This window comes from Pelodiscus sinensis, chromosome 16 (genome assembly GCF_049634645.1).
Source record: "Pelodiscus sinensis isolate JC-2024 chromosome 16, ASM4963464v1, whole genome shotgun sequence".
Classification (NCBI taxonomy): Eukaryota; Metazoa; Chordata; order Testudines; family Trionychidae; genus Pelodiscus; species Pelodiscus sinensis.
The window spans coordinates 27,229,652-27,246,033 of NC_134726.1; the positions used below are offsets into that span (position 1 = coordinate 27,229,652).

The 16,382-nt window shown below is 52.1% G+C and overlaps 1 protein-coding gene across 4 annotated transcripts in view; it reads right to left on the reverse strand.

Annotated features, from left to right (window-relative positions):
- Positions 1 to 11,329: 11,329 nt before the first annotated feature.
- MICALL2 (MICAL like 2) overlaps positions 11,330 to 16,382 on the reverse strand; it is a 41,186-nt gene continuing 36,133 nt past the window's right edge. For all 4 annotated transcript variants that reach the window (XM_075899568.1, XM_075899567.1, XM_075899570.1 and 1 more), the window contains 6 exons: positions 16,124 to 16,247; positions 15,110 to 15,200; positions 14,607 to 14,680; positions 14,232 to 14,346; positions 13,310 to 13,356; positions 11,330 to 13,225 (listed from right to left, as the gene is read on the reverse strand). In XM_075899568.1, coding sequence (XP_075755683.1) covers positions 13,128 to 13,225; positions 13,310 to 13,356; positions 14,232 to 14,346; positions 14,607 to 14,680; positions 15,110 to 15,200; positions 16,124 to 16,247 — 549 coding nt within the window. In that variant the 3' untranslated portion in view covers positions 11,330 to 13,127. The remainder of the gene's footprint in view (positions 13,226 to 13,309; positions 13,357 to 14,231; positions 14,347 to 14,606; positions 14,681 to 15,109; positions 15,201 to 16,123; positions 16,248 to 16,382) is intronic.

Sequence of the window (16,382 nt, forward strand, 5' to 3'; positions counted from 1 at the left end):
ACTTTTGAGCTGTGCCCCTATCTACCTAAGAAGGATATTTGGGGAAAAAAAGCTCTACCCCCACCTCTCTGAACATATGGGGGAAGGAGGAAATTGTCCTAACTGGAATAATAATAGACTGTCCCTTCCTTATGCTACTTCAAAGCTCCCAGGAAAATTGATAATTCAGTCAGTACAGTTTCTTTAAACTTCATCATTTAGCTCTTGAAACTGGGCTATTGAATTCATATAGTTCTTTGATCAAGACCAGTTAATTAAGTTATTCCCTTGATATGACTTATCATTTTAGCTCCAGACCTACATCACACTATACAATTCACATATTGGCTTTGATAGGCATTCCATAAGCTTCCCTGACCACAATCACTAAGTTCCTATAGATTCACAACTAGCCAAGTTGGTTTCACCTTTCACATGTCAAGTGCTGTTACTTGTAGGTACTTTCATCAAAGAACCATTCTGAGAACCAAATGTATGCCTGGTATAGCATCACTGAAGTAAACAGAATTACATCTGGGGTGAAACTGACCCCATAGCTTCTTCCATCAGAGTTTATCTTTAACAAACCCTAGTGTTTAAAGAAAACCTTCATCTTCTTTTAAATATCACCTGTTATACTGATAATTTTATGAAGCACATGGAAAGGAATCTAAACATTTGTATCTCCCCATCGCTTTCACACCTGAATGTCACAGCTTTCTTGTCCCAGAGCTGCGTAATTTTTTCATTATATTGGGAGTGTAGCATAATTGTTATAGGAAAAGAGGGAAGAGCTAAACTGAACTGTAAAATGAAAGTGGAACCAAGCACAAATGTACATGCTATACGCTCCACTAACGAGTCTAGGAGGGGTATTCAGCACATTTGATTAACTATTTTGCCCTCCCCTTAAATTCTTGAGGCATTTCCTGGTTCTTTACAGACATTCCCGATGAATCATTCTGGGACAGCCTGGATCCCAAAAGCTCTTGTTCTGGGAAGTCGTTAGTACCTGTGTTGTCCCACAATGATGCGATCAGGAATACTGGCAGCAAATGAGAAGGCACCATGAGGATTTCAGCAAGTGGCTGGGATAGAAAGTTTCAAAAAGTTAGTTAAAAACTCTTTCTATGCTCCTTCTCCCCACTTCACACCCCATCCTGGAAAGTTTGGGGGCATTCAGAGATTCAGTCTGTGGTGGTTATTAACCCTGCTTTCATTAGTCATTCACCATCACAAAAAAAAAAAAAAAAAAAAAAACCACCACCACTAAAAACCCAAACAAACAAACAATACACCCTGAAACACCAAACCGAGCACCTTGAACATAATGGCTACGTCTAGACTGGCATGATTTTCCGAAAATGCTTTTAACGGAAACATTTTCCGTTAAAAGCATTTTCGGAAAAGCACATCTAGATTGGCAGGACGCTTTTCCGGAAAAGCACTTTTTGCGGAAAAGCGACCATGGCCAATCTAGACGTGCTTTTCCGGAAAAAAGCCCCGATCGTCATTTTCGCGATCGGGGCTTTTTTGTGGAAAACACTACTGTGCTGTCTACACTGGCCCTTTTCCGGAAAAAGACTTTTACCCGAACGGGAGCAGCATAGTTTTTCCGGAAAAGCACTGATGATTTTACATTAGATCGTCAGTGCTTTTCCGGAAATTCAAGCGGCCAGTGTAGACAGCTGGCAAGTTTTTCCGGAAAATCATCTGATTTTCAGGAATAACTTGCCAGTGTAGACACAGCCAATAAGAATAAACATGAAGCAATAACGGTGTGTTGTCTCTCCAGAAGGATTCCTTTGAGATCCAGCATCTATTAGTATTGAAACATAAATGTCTAGTAGATGATTGTGGGGATGCTTACATCAGAATTGCTGCATCACACCAGACATTTTAAATAACCATGGAGGAACATTAAAGAGTTTGATAGTTTGGTTCAGATAACCACCTGGAAATGCATCTGAACTATAGTGTCCTCTTTGGTCTAACATCCTGAGCAGGAAACCGCACAAGAACCAGAGAAGCTTTCATATGACATTTTGGCCCTTTGGGAGACCTCCTGAGTTTCTCACCACCAAATTGAAACAGCCAAACCTGAACTCCTATTCTTTCTCCCCAAATCACCCCACTCATCATCACCCTTCAAGCCATGTAACCTATCTGTTTATCCCTTCCCATTTGCAATATCCCATTCCCCATATCCAGCTTCTTCTGTTTCTTCCCCCACATCACCAGTGAAGTCTGACTCTGTGTGTCCATCTCTCATCGAGATGTCTCCCCTCTTGATGTCTGCAGCCTCGCCCTGCTCTTCCATACAAAATGCAACTGGACAAGTGCTAGCCCAGTGATGCAAACAAGTCAATCCTCCTCCAGCCTTTTTCCTCTACTACACCAAGTGGAACCTTCTTGTTTTGAAGTCCAGACTTCAAGGCCTTGTATAACTCTGCCACAATCCCACACAGTTCTAGTTCCTCATCACATCAGCCCCAGCTCTCGGCTACTCCAGTAGTAGTCTTGAGACCACCTTCATTTGCTTCACCCACCACCTGCTCAGTGCCTTCTTCCCCATCCATCCTCATGTGTGAAACACCCTGTGTGGTAGGGTTTCTAGAGCTGCTCCCCTTGCCTCTTTCAAATCCCTTCTGAAGGCTCTTTGCTTTCATGAAGCCTACCACAAATCTGAATAGTGGTCTTCTCGGTCATCAGCCACTCACCTCCCAAATGAGATCTGAGCTCCATTTCTCTCCTGTCCTGTTCCCCATCACAGGGCACATAGAATCCTAGAATCCTAGGACTGGAAGGGGCCTCAAGAGGTCATCGAGTCCAGTCCCCTGCCCTCATGGCAGGACCAAATACTGTCTAGACCATCCGAGATAGACATTTATCTAACCTACTCTTAAATATCTCCAGAGATGGGGATTCTACAACCTCCCTGAGCAATTTATTCCAGTGTTTGACCACCCTGACAGTTAGGAACTTTTTCCTAATGTCCAACCTAAACCTCCCTTGCTGCAGTTTAAGCCCATTGCTTCTTGTTCTATCCTCAGAAGCCAAGATGAACAAGTTTTCTCCCTCCTCCTTATGACGCCCTTTTAGATACATGAGTCTCACTGATCAGCCACATCACCTTAGCGAAGGGATCCCTGTCCTCCCTCCTCTCCCCTTCCCTGCCATCTTGTTGTCCACCAGCTCCAAAATTAATTTGTCAGCTCCTGGGACAGGGATCCATGAAACCCAGGTGGTTCATCCAGACACCTCTCCTTAGCTCTTCCCCTGTGCCTCCTGACACTGTCTGTAGGTGTTTCCTGGCACAAAGTGGTTGGTTAAGAACTTCTCCTTAGCAAGGTTTGATCTGCACTGGCTTGCAGATTACATAGAGAGAGACCTTTCCTTTAGTGTGTTATAAATCACTGACACCGTAGACAATATAGGAAGAGGCGGGGGGGGGGGGGGAGGAATCAGCATTTGGGCTCAGATTTTCAGAACGTATTTAGATGCCTATCTCCTGTTGGAGCCTAATTTCCTTTGAGCATCTGACCTTAGGGCTTGGATGATGGAGAATGAGGGGAACACAGCCCCAGCTTTTCATCAGGTCGCTTCCCCCCACCCTCCTTCATCTCTGCCTCCTCAGTGCAGTGACTCAGCTTGTCCCAACTCCCCCTGCCCCCTCCCCAGCTGCCCACATCCAACCCCACTCTGCAGCTGTAGTAAAAAACGCAAAACAGCATCCATTTGCTCTTCATCGGCCAGCTCCTCCTCCTCCTCCCTTCCCTTGCCAGCAGCCCCCCACCCAAGGTGATAGGTGCCAAACTGGAATTCAATTTTAGCCTTTAATGCTCATCTGATGATAATTTGCAAGGCACTCTACCCACTGCCCCCCTCCTGATGAAGCATGCCAGGCCCACCCCACGGTCCTGCTCTCAGCTCCTAAGGAAAAATGGTTTAATTTGTCACAGACCAATTATAGCTTCTCATTCGCCCCTGAATGACTCCTGGTGGCTAGTGTCTAGGACAAAGGGTCCCTCTGCGAGGAGATTAGGCATGGCTATTAACAAGAGGAAAAGTGTCCACTGTCTCACCTTGCTACGGCTGCTGTCTCCAAAGAGCTAGGAAAACAAAATGCTTGGTGACTGACAGCTGGAGGGAGGGCTCACTTGGAAGAATAGCCTCTTGGTATTCACGTAATACCCATGCCTGGCAGGTAAGGGAGACCCAGCTAGAAGGAACAGCAACATGGCTGTCAATAGCCTTCCCTCAGTCGTTTGTTACACAGTACCCCAGCAGGCCTGGTATGAGCCCAGCCTTGGAAGGCTGTGTGGAGAGGAGCTTGCCATGCAGGGTGTAACATGGACAGAGAATAAGTGCAAGGGGGGTGGCATAGGTGTGTTTTACCAACCACTTGCCAGTAGCACCAGAGTTGCCCCTTTAACTTCTCCCCATTCTCCAACCTGGAAGGATGGTTGGGGCGATTCCCCTGGGAGAGTCAGTCTCCCTGGAGCACACCTGAATATTCCTGCATTGGGAGTGGACACAGTTCCCACTCCCCCAGTTCCTTTATCACCAGGAGCTTTGCATTCCCCCACCATGCTGGACTCTGGGTTTAGCCTTCAGGACCAAAGTGCTCCTGGTCAGTAACACCCTCAAAAGCCAGGCTGGTTTGTCCAGAGAGTCTGTGTCCCGCCTGGCTGACAGTTAAGAGGATATGAACGGAGAGAGAGCTCACATCCCAGGCCCAAGGATTTTCCACTAGGGCTGAGGAGCTGGCGTGTTACTCAGCTGCTATATCCATGAGATTCTTTCTGCACATTGATCTGTTGTGCAAGACACCCCAGCCAGCCAGATAAGAGCATAAGAACGGCCGTACTGGGTCAGACCAAAGGTCCATCTAGTCCAGTATCTTGTCTGCCGACAGTGGCCAATGCCAGATGCCCCAGAGGGAGGGATCACAACAGGTAATCCCCACATGATTCTCCCATCACTCACTTCCAGAGAAACAGAGGCTAGGGACACCATTCCTACTGATCCTGGCTAATAGCCATTGATGGACCTACTCTCCATGAATCTATTTAGCTCTTTCTTGAACCCTGTTAAAGTTCTAGCCTTCACTGCATCCTCTGGCAAGGAGTTCCACAGGTTGTGTGCGCACAGAGAGAAGAAAAACTTCCTTTTGTTTTAAACCTGCTGCCTATTAGTTTAATTTGGTGACCCCCTCGTTCTTATATTGTGGGAATACGTAAATAACTTTTCCTTATTCACTTTTTCCAAACCAGTCATGATTTTATAGACCTCTATCATATTCCCCCTTAGTCTCCTCTTTTCTAAGCTGAAAAGTCCAACTCTTTTTAATCTCTCTTCAAAGAAGAGAGCAGCCCCCTTCTTTATGGTCATTGTAATGCCCGGTGACAGCAAGATAAACTGGAGGGTGCTGCTCCTCTGTCTCAAGCTGATCCAGGGTGCACAACACCTGCTGGACTCCCTTGTTCCATGTGGCTTTGATCCGTAAGTGCTGACTCCATGGGTGCTCCAGTCACAGAAAAGAAACGGTGGGTGCTCTGCACCCACCAGGCCCGGCTGTTCAGCCAGGCCCAGCCGACTGGCTCTTTGGTGGCTGGGGGAGGCATTTGGCTTTGGGGAGGGAACAGGAAGAGGTGGAGCGAGGGTGGGGACTTGGAGAAGGGGTGGGGTGGGGATGGCACCTCAGGGCAGAGCTTCCCAGATCTTCCCTGGAAGAACAGGGAAAAGATGAAAGTTAATTTCCTTTTGTGCTCATCGAGACTAATTCGGCGCATTCCGCTTGTTTACTCTGAACTGTTAATGAGCCATCTGAAATTACCTCTGAGATGGTCATTAAAGAAACCTGCCAGGGGGAGGGATGGAAGGCTGAGTGTACAGAAGTGAAGGCTCCATCTGCACGTACAATTGGCTAGGATGGACTGTTGGCCCCACACCTCCCCTCCAGAACGCCTGCTCTGCCTGCTGGAGTCACACACCCTGCGCAGGAGCCCAAGGACATGGTTGATGGGGGTGCAGAATCTCCCTTTTACTTCTAGCTACAGAAAAATGAGCTGCCACACACTGGTCACATGTGAACCAAGGTGGGCAGCAAACCCCAGCAGGAGCCCATAGGAAACTAGTTCAAACCAGCTCCTGAAATAGCAGCAAAAAATTCACCTTTCCTCCCACATTCCCATCATGGGCCCTGGGAGGAAATGCACCTGTGCACGTGCACACACAGGTATTCTCGCTCTCTCTGGAGTCTTGCAAACGCCCTCTCCCTTACAACCCAAGGCTCTGGGCTTGATGGTATCACAAACGCTAAGTGGAATAGAGTTCGCAGGAAATTTCTCCTCATCTTTCTAATGATTCACAAGGGAGAACTAACGGGTAACTTGCTTCACAGCAGATTATAGGAGGGGAGGCTGGGTTGCATAATTATTTAGGGGAAGATAGCTGTGGGGGAGGGACTCGCGGGAGAGTCGGAGTCCCCCTCCCCTCCCTCGCCCCAGCAGACCTGAGGCCACATGCTGCTGAGTTCTAGGGCAGACAGTAGAACCGTTCCTATCAGAAAGGGGTTCACCCCTGGGGATTTTCTCAGCAGAAGCTTCGAATAAAGCTGTCTTTCCCTGATCCCCCCCTTCCCGAGGTTTTCCTTGGGCTGGAGCTCAGCCCTTGGTTAATCAGAGCAGGGGGCCTGCAAATCCCAGAACACAGGACCTGCAAGGCAGAAAGAGGAATCAGTCTGCCACACGCTTGTTTTTAAAATGTAAAAATGCAGGACAGCATGTTAGCAGGACCTAGCCTGCGAGGGGATCAGCCATAGCTGAACCGCATGAGTCTGAATCACTACTTCAAACACAGGCAGCGTTTCCCACTCACCTTTGGCTGATATAAAGGTAGCCCTAGCACAGCAGAAGCATGCCTGATATGGACCAGATGGGACAGCACCTGGCTTTGCGCTGCACACAGACTAGTGCCTGGCTCCTACGTACACCTGTGCATCATGGAACGCCAGGAGGCAGTGCAGGGGCTAGAAAGAAAAACATGCAAAATCTCTGTGGAATCAGCGCAACGGCTGGTAACTGGGTCTCCCCCACTGTCCTTTAAAACCACCCATGGTAGCTCCCTGACAAATGCAGGTAGGTCAGGCAGCGCCATGGGCATCCATGAAGGAGAAACGCCATACTCCTCCCCCACCCTTCGTCATTGTAGCCCCTCCTGCTCACTAGCCCAGTATGAGGCTATTCAGCAGAGGGAAAGCCTTGTGACACAACTCTAGGAGACTAGGCTCCTTTGTGTGCACTGCATGGTGTGTCAGCGTGTGCGCACCTCACACCAGACCTGCTCCAGCAGCCTTCTCTCTGCCCGCAGCCTGTGTGTTCCCAGCTCAGTCCTTGCTGAGACCCTGCTGGGAGAGCAGAGTGTTCATTGTTCAACACAACCCCCCTTAGAACTTGTTCTAACTCCCACAACAACTAAGCCCCACAACAAACAAGCCCACGAGCTCCCTTTGTATCCCTTAAACACCTCTCGGGGGGCTCTATCAGTCCTTTTTGACCCTACCTGTGAAGAAAACACAACAGGATTCCAGTTCAGCAGTCTCTCCTCTCTGCCGTCAGCCTGCATGCTCCCAGCTCAGTCAGTACTGAGACCCTGGCAGGAACCAGAAAGTTCTCCCAACATGCCACAGTTTGTAGCCCACAAAGTGTACTTCCCAGGGCTGCTCCTGAAGCACACCAGGCTTGGGCTACACCATTACAGCTTGCATCTACAGCCCGGAAAGCAAAGAACGTCCGTGCCCAGTGGAGGAGCTGTTCACACACAAGAGGGATCTCACTCTAGGATTTCTACTGTGGGTATAGCACTTCTGCAGCATTACACCATCATGTCTTTTATCCAGTTGCCTGGGTCCCTCTGAACACAGCGTTTATTGCTCTGGGAGCAGGCCCCAGGGGTTTATATCCCCCAAGCAAACCCATCCCAGGCCTTGAATGACAGACTTCATCCCTGCAGTCTAGTTCCCAACGCTGCAGAGGCCACATGACTAGGAGCACTGGCACCAGTCACACAAGCGCATGCTGGCACGAGAGCCAGGTTCTCCAGAGGTGATACCACAGCCTGCGCTGGCAACAGATTTAGGAGCTGAAACAAAATCCCTGAGTCTGGAGATTAGTCATGTCCATCATGTGGGATTTGTCAGGGGAAGAACAGCCTAGGATAATGGTAGCAGAGAGCTGCATTTCAGCCAGCCAAACACTCCAGCTGTTGCCCCATCTCTAGCCTCAGAGAAAGCCAACAGGGCAGACTGGATCTGTGCCAGCAGTCCTACAAAAACTAGCTTTGGGATCAACTATTCGATGATCTGGAATCCCATCCAGATGGGCTCAGCACTTGCTTCTGTAACTGCCACTGGGTAAAGGGGAGTTCTGTGCACCCTTCCTGCCAGGCTATGCTTCAGAGAAACACAGAAAGGATGGTCCATTGTCCCCTGCCCTCGTTGGCCTTGCCCTAGAGCATCCAGCTGGCACATTATGGCTCTGTAGTGGTGTGTACAGAGTAGGACCCCTGTGAGAACATTGGGTGCTAGAATCCCACAGGTAGCATTTGCCAGACCAATGGCACATCGTGTCTGGAATTCTGCCCCTGCTCTGAGACAGTACTCAGGCCCGGCAACCTCGGGCAGGAGAGGCAAAGGGGCTGCCTCTGACTGGACAGGTCAGAGTGAGAGACACACTCCATGATGCTGGGGGAGAAGCCATGTGCAGGGTGGGGAGGGGTACCTGGACTCATCGAAAAACTCTAACCACAAAGAAGAGTGGTGAAGAAATTGCAGCTCAGAAATATGCACAGGTGCATTATTTTGTCTTGTTCTATGTATTTCTGGTAGTCAGGAAAATGTGCCTGGGCTTAGAACCCTGTGCAAAGTTGCTATTTGCTTCATTATCACTTCCCTCGAAGCAGTGACCAGTAAGCACAGAGAGCTCTTTCGGCTACAAGGGAACTGGAGGGGTCAGGAGATGGGCCACAGGGTGGCAGCTCTAAGGAGGGGGTGCTGGATAAAGGATCTACACTCCGAAGTCTGCTGAGACACCCCTTGCCTGGGCAGTGCTTGGACACTGTTGAGAAGTGGGTAATAAGTGGCCTGTGGGCTGGAAAAGTTCACCAGTTAGTGCCTGGCAGGCCACTGGATGTTTTATTTAGCTGAGCCACTCACAGCTCCCATTGGCCATGATTCGCAAATACCACCACGGACTGGGCTTCCCAAAGCTCCCATTGGCTGAAAATGGTGATCCGTGGTCAATGGGAGTTTCGGGAAGCACCAGGCTATTGCTTCCAGCAGATGTACCTGCAGACGTGGCCCTGCTGTGGCCTGCCAGGAGCTAACCCTCGCAAACTGCATCTGGTCTGCAGGCTGCTTTTTCCCCACCCTGCTCTCCAGACTCAAAGCACCCACGCTGGGCTCCCAACACAAGCACCTGGAGAGCTTCTGCCCAGGGCTGTGTGTGATACAATATCATATAAAATAACTGTAGGAGCAGCAGCATCACCCTCTTTCTGTAATGATCTGGGTGGGAGGCATCTACTTAAGCTGTTTCTCACAGGGCAGGAGTGCTACTGTTTTCCAGCATTGCAGATAATTAACAGCAACCCGTGCCACAGCAGGTGTTGGCTAAAGCAGAGAATCGCCAAGGGGGAGAGGAGGAAGGGGTGCCTAAGTCCCACTGGAACCCAGGCGGACGACAAATTCCCAGCCTGCCATATTTATGAATGGACTGGAGCCGGGGGCGAGAGCTGTGAAACTGCAACACTCACAGAGGCCCCAAATGCTGCAGGCTAGTCATGGTCAGAAAGGAGGATGGATGTGGGATTCTGCATGTGTGCCCTCTCCTCTTCCCAGGAGAGAGGGCTCTTGTAATAGCCTCACAGGCAAACCCCTTCAGGGGGTTCAAACTTTTCCAGGGCTGTAGCTGGTCCGATGATTTCTGTCTTTCATTGATGATTTGCAGGTGACCATGGGGCATGGCTCAGTAGAAGTTAAGGAGGTGAACCCTGCCAGCAGCTGGAGTATTTCTATCCTCCAGTACAGCTAGGTGTGAATGAAATTAGTCTCTCAGCCACAGAAGCCAATCCAATCCAAGATTTTACCTCTCCCACCTTGTCCCTCAAACTCTTTCTATGGCTTGCACAGGCCTCAAGCCTACAAAGACTTCGGCCGACACTTACTTTTACGTGGGGACTATTAACGCTGGTGCTGCTCACCCTTGTAAAGTATGGGCCTAGTGCTTTGTTGGGTCAGAGCCATAACCTGAACCACGGATCGTATGTGGGTATGGGACAGTCACACCTGTGGGCAGGCTGTTGGAAGTCTTGTGCCATAAGTCCCCCTAGAGCTGCCCCTAACCCAAGGACTAGACATCCACCTTAGTATTTAACAACTATTAATACACACGCAGGCAACTTCCATTCTCCAGAAAAAGAGAATTACTGGACTTCTCTAGGCTTACCCTTCAAGGCCCTGTGATGAGCTAACCCAGCAGATCCATCTCCTTTCTCTGCTTCTCTGGAGGCGTGGGCTGTCGGGCAAGAACCATGGCTAGAAATGGGCCTTCAGGGCTGCAATTACCAGATCTGCTTTGTTTGATGAAACAATTGTTTGGCTACCGTGCTTCCAGCAGACATAACACATCCCTGGTGCAACGAGCTGGAGCACGAGGCAAAATTGGATCCATCAGCCAAAAGCACCAACTTCCCAGAGCTTGGGTGTGGAGACAACGGGAGAAGCAGGAAGAGAGCAGGTACAGCTTTCAGTCTGGGGTGGAGAAGAGGGAGCTTGTGATGTGTAAATGCAGTCAGTCAGCAATGAAGGCTGCAGACACATGTTGAGCCCACTGTAGTAAAGAGCAGGTATAGTTAGCAAAACAACGCTAAAGAGAGGAGCTAGAACAAAGGTCGCCTTGGACAAGTTACAAATTCACTAAGTGATTCCTGAAGAGGGAAGTCTCCCAGGTAACCCCTTCGTGCTAACTTGTTTCAAAGATCAGTGTGAATTTCAGACGATTGCTTTAGCTCCACAGAGGCAAACAGCTCTTCTCCACTCCTCCCTGCCTGTTTAAACTTACCCTACTGCCTGTGAAAAGTGCCCACCACCCTGCTAGGAGGAGGGAACCCTCTCTGCACAAAAAAGACACACCAGAGGCAGGGTCTAGCTGTCCCTTCTCAATCCCCCGCCAGCGCACTGTTCCCCCAGCCTGGCAGGAGAGCCAAGTTCACTCCTCACAGACTGGCCAGCCCTTGCAGATGATCCCACGTCCAGCAACTCCACCACCAGAGTCACGTCACACGGGTCTCCACGTTTCCTCTAAGTTTTATTATTTATTGAACAGAAACAGACCAATACAAAGCAAATCCCCAGAGGCCCCACTGACTGTAGACACACAACACACACTGTACCGAAAAAGGGCTGCAAAGGCTTCCTGAGCAAATCAGCTGTTCACTGCCCTGGGCAAAGTAACTTGGTCAGAGAACCATAATGCCACCTGGCGGAGGAGGAGAGCATGACACCAACATACTTCCGGGAGGCACAGACTGCAAACTTTTCCCACCGTGTGACCACCTACTTCCCCGGAGAGAGACAGAGTTTCTCTCCCACCAGAGCAGATGCTAAGGAGATGCATGGTATCGGAGCCAGGGAACAACCGCAGGGAGATTCCACAGCTTGCAAGTGCTGCAGAGGATCTAGTAAGATTTGTAAGCCCTCCTCCCAGTCTTCGTGCTCATTGCTGCAGCCGTGCTGAAGACCGAGTGTCTACTGGTCAGATCGGATGCACAGCTACGGTCCTTTTCTGCTTGTACCCAGAGGAGGGACGGGGAGAGAGGCGTTGACTTGAGACTCCTTCAGCCCAGTAAAGAATTTCCCCTGCACCCGCTGCCTCCCCTTCCCAGCCGGAACGCAACTCCCTGGGATAGCTGGTTTACCCTTAAAGGAGTCTCCCTAGACAACTGTTTAGCCCACTGTGAATGGGGGAGGGGTGAGCAGGCTCATGCCCACCGCCCCCTTGGGCTCCTGAGTTACCGGATCATTAGAAGAGGTTCTGCTGCCCCCTTCAGAGTGACGGGCTATAGGCAGCGAGGGTCCCACTTCCCAGGCACTCCCCAGGACAGCCCTGCAGAGAGGGGCAGGGAGTGTCATGTCATGGGGATGCCTGGCCCAGACACACCGGGCCTGTGGTTTGGAAAGCTAAAGGGCTGCTCTACGTCCCTGCAGCAGCCTCTCTCCTCTAAGTCCAGCCAGGTCCTTTCCGCCCCTCACCTCCTCACACAAGCCAGATGCCCATCTCCGTGCCCGCCCGCCCTTCCCTGTGCTGGGGCCTGTGGAGAGCATGCGGGGTGTTCCTCTGCCCCAGGTGCCCACAGCGACTCCCGGCCGTGCAGCCTTTCGGGGTAGGGCTGCACTGCAAGAAGACACCCCCCCCCATTGGGCTGCGGTAGCTGACTCGGGATTGCAGGGCTATAAAATCGCAGTGTTGCCGCTCACGTTCCGGCTGGAGTCGGAGCTTTGGGACCCTTTCCCCGCATCAGGGGGTCTCAGAGCCTAGGCTCCAGCCTGAACATCTACACTGGTGTCCTACAGCCCACGAGCCTGCGTCAGCCGAGACAGGCCAACAGCAGGTGCTGTCCTGCAACGCAGCCAACGAGCTTCCGAATGTTCGCGGAGCAAGTGTGTGCCGGGAGGAAGGCTGAGGAGCCGCTCCCCAGCACGTACCCATCCTGGGCAGGAGGGCTCCGTGGTACCTCAAGGGCTCGCGTAGTTGTGCTGATGAGCATCAGAACGGGTGTGAGCAGAGAGTCAACGTGCTAGCCGCCAGCGAGCAAACCAGCGGCGTGCTGGCTCAATGAGTTCCCAAGTCCCTGGCTCTGGCAGTGGCTGTAGCTCTCACTCAGCTGAAGGAAGGGGAGGGGAATAGCACCTGGAGCCCCCTATCTCCTGCTTCTGAGAGGAGGGAGAAGTCACACTGCCCCCCGCAGTCCTCATGCCTGAGTCCCCGTCTCATGGCAGAGCAGCTCTGGCTGACTCCAGAGCAGCAGGGCTGGAGAGGGAATGTTTCCTGGAGTCTGTGGCCCTTCACGCTGCCATGCAGGGAACCTCACTGCTGAGCTTTCTTCTTGCTTTTCTGCTTCCAGATCTTGGACCAGCGGAACTTGTTCTTCATCTTGTTGGGGGCTTGGCTCTCGTGGGATGCATCTGCAGGTGAGGAGAGAGCACAGAGCATGAGCGCCCTTGTCCTTACCGCAGCAGCCCGGGTCCGCTACAACAGACAGTCCTTACCCAGCTTCTGGATCATGTCTGCCAGCACCTGATCCTCCTCTAGCTCCCTGGGAAGGGAGAGGACCGTGTTAGAGTCAGGCCCCAGGAATGCAGTGAGCCAGTACCCCACACTCCCAGGAATGCAGTGAGCCAGTACCCCGTGCTCCCAGGAATGCAGTGAGCCAGTACCCCGCGCTCCCAGCAGGACAGGGGAAACTGCACAGCAAGCCACCGAGGGCTGCTCCTCGGCTCTGCCCAGTTGCTGTAGGTTGGGGGCGATGCCCTCAGCGGAGGGGCACAGTGGCATTGCTTGCTCTCGCATGCTCCACCCCCCGGGTGCCCTCAGCACTGCCACCCGGCCCCACAGGCAGCCGCGAGTAGACAGAAATGGGCAGTTCTGTAACTGCCCAGGCCCCAGTGTGTCTGCGCACTCTGGGTGGCCGATGAAGCTGATAACACACGCTAGGGTGGGGAGGGGGGCTTGGCCAGGCTAGGGAAGGCCGCCTTTAGTCAGAGCATGTGGAGCATAGGTCTAGGGCAGCAGGAGAGGTGGCTGCCAAAGGAGTCTACACAGGAACAAGGAGTAAGACAAGCACCAAATTGATCTTGCAGCTCTTCCCCGCGCAGCCGAGCAGCATGTGAGTGTTTCACAGCCAACCACCAGCCACGGGGAGTGGGGTGCAGGCGGTAAGGCCTACACAGGGCAGCTCTTCTGCACAGCGCGGGGCTTCCCTCAGCTCTAGTGTCTGCCCATGACCCAACCTCCATCACCCCCTTACAAGAGGGGTTCTCAGAAAGCTCCAGGCAGATGCTCTTCCTCGGTCCTTGCAGCCTCAATCCCAACATGAACTTTTTAACCTTCAGACCCTGTTTGGCAGGGAATGGAGAGCGGTGGGATACAAGCAGACTCCGTCTCGCCTCCCCTCCGCCCCAGGTCCTGTACCTGAGTCTGTCCTCATCCAGGCATTCCACGATATCGTTTCGGTCATTGACTATGTTCACGTACGAGTCCAGCAGCTCCTGCTCCCGCATCCTCTCCATGCGCGTCTTCTGCTCATCTGTGCAGCACAAGAAGAACCGGTCACAGCAACACTGTGCTACACTGCTGACATGTTTGTGGTGCCAGACACCCTGCCTCTCCTCACAAACCTCCCCCGCCCAGCACTGCTCTCTCCCTGGTCTGGGTTAGGTGGACCGGAGACCAGGTGAGCCTTCTGCAGAGGAGAATCCCAGCAAGATGCAGAGACAAGGACTCTGCAGAGACAGGGCCGGGTCAGAGCACCTCCCTTGGAGGATGGCAGCCGACTGCCTCACTTACCTGGTTTGCTCATTAGGTGCCGCAACTCACTCTCGATATTCCACTGCTTCTCCTCCAGCTTCTGCTGTTTCGATCTGCGGGATGCCAGACGGGCAATAGGTGATTCCCTCGCCTCATCCCAAAGCAGGGCCCACACAGGTCGCTTTGGAGCTGGGGGTGGGAAGCTGCTCTCCGAACTCCCTGGCAGGACTCAGGAGAGGACCCAGCCAGGGCAAGAGGGAGTCCTGGGCTGCCCCCTATCACTCTGTCTCCTCACACCCAGATGTGGGGCTAGAGGGGGCCATCAACCTTTGCCACTTGTGAGGGACCCCTGCCTCTCAGCACCCCAGCATGGTTCTGACAGCTGAGGTCTCATCACCATAGTAGAAGCAAATACCCCCCAGCTAATACCGTCCAGCCTTGCTTGCACCTCCCCACCTGTCAGTCTGACACCCCTTCTCCAACCCCCACACTGCCGAGGTCACCTCACTGTCTGTGGGCAGGGGAGGCTGCCAGGCACTCACTTGTACATCAGCTCTGACTCCAGTCTCAGCAGCAGCTGTTTCTCGTGGATCAGTTTGAACCAATCCACCATGAGAGCATCCTCTGAGTCATCTACAGACAAGACAAAAAATACGTCCATTCCCAATGCACCGCGATTACAAGAGCCAGCAGCGGCTGCCCAGCTAGGACAGCTCAGGATAACCTACACTAGTCACAGGTACAAGCTTGGTATCCCTCCCATCACAGGTAGCTCGCTACTACGCAGGGTACGGATGATGAGCATCAGGGGCAGATACAAGTAAACTGGCCAAGGACTTCTCTTCTCATAGGCTGCCCACCTCACCTTCCATGCAATCTGCCAACCTGTGCCAACCTGAACAAGGTTATTGAGTATTTTGCCCAAGACTGTCCCTGGTGACAAAGTCCATGACCTGAATTCCCTCAGGCAGGTCAGCTGCAGCCTTTCAGTTCCTGAACTTCCCTGACCCGCCGCCACTTGGCAATAGAGCAGCAAGTTCCTGGAAGAGCACGTCAGGAAATGGACAGAGCCAGCTGGAAGTTCTCCACCACGTTTTATCAGGCCTCACGCGTACGCCAGCTCAGGGACCGTACTAGGGATGTACAATCCCAGTTAATCAGTTAACTGGTTAAAAGTCCAGTTAAACATTAGGTTAACTGACTAAAGCGGGATCCCAATAGAGCAGCTCCCAACTCACGGGGCTCCCACCCCCAGTCCTGCCTTGGCACTGGCTTTGCTGGTGCCCAGCCCTGCACTGCTGCGGAGGAGAACAGGCTCTGTCCGCAACAAGCCCCCCACAGGGCAGGCACAGCCCCCTGCCCATGGCAGGCAGGGAGCTGCTCCAGCCACCATGGGTTACTAGTTAACTGGTTACCCATTCACATCCCTAGACCCTACACACTACGTGAGCTGCTAGGATCAAAGCCACCACGCCCTGTAGATGGGACACTGACCATGGGATTCGAGACTCATCCTTCCCGACTCTAGTTGAGAGGATCTTTCTGGCCTCCCTTACCTCCCTCACAGTCACGCAGATGCTTCTCCAGATCAACTCCTTTGAGCTCCAGCTCATCCAGCTGCTTTTCGATCTCTCGCACCTTCTCCTGGATTTCTTCCTCAGGGATGTAGTCTGGCTGGAGCTAAGGGACAAAGTCACAGAGGAGTTACGAGCTGCTTCTCACATACCCGCCCTGACACCCTGGGTGGAGCAACAAAAGGAGACCGGCTGGAATGGACCATCTCCCCCTGGGGCCACATCGTGGAGGCACCAAACC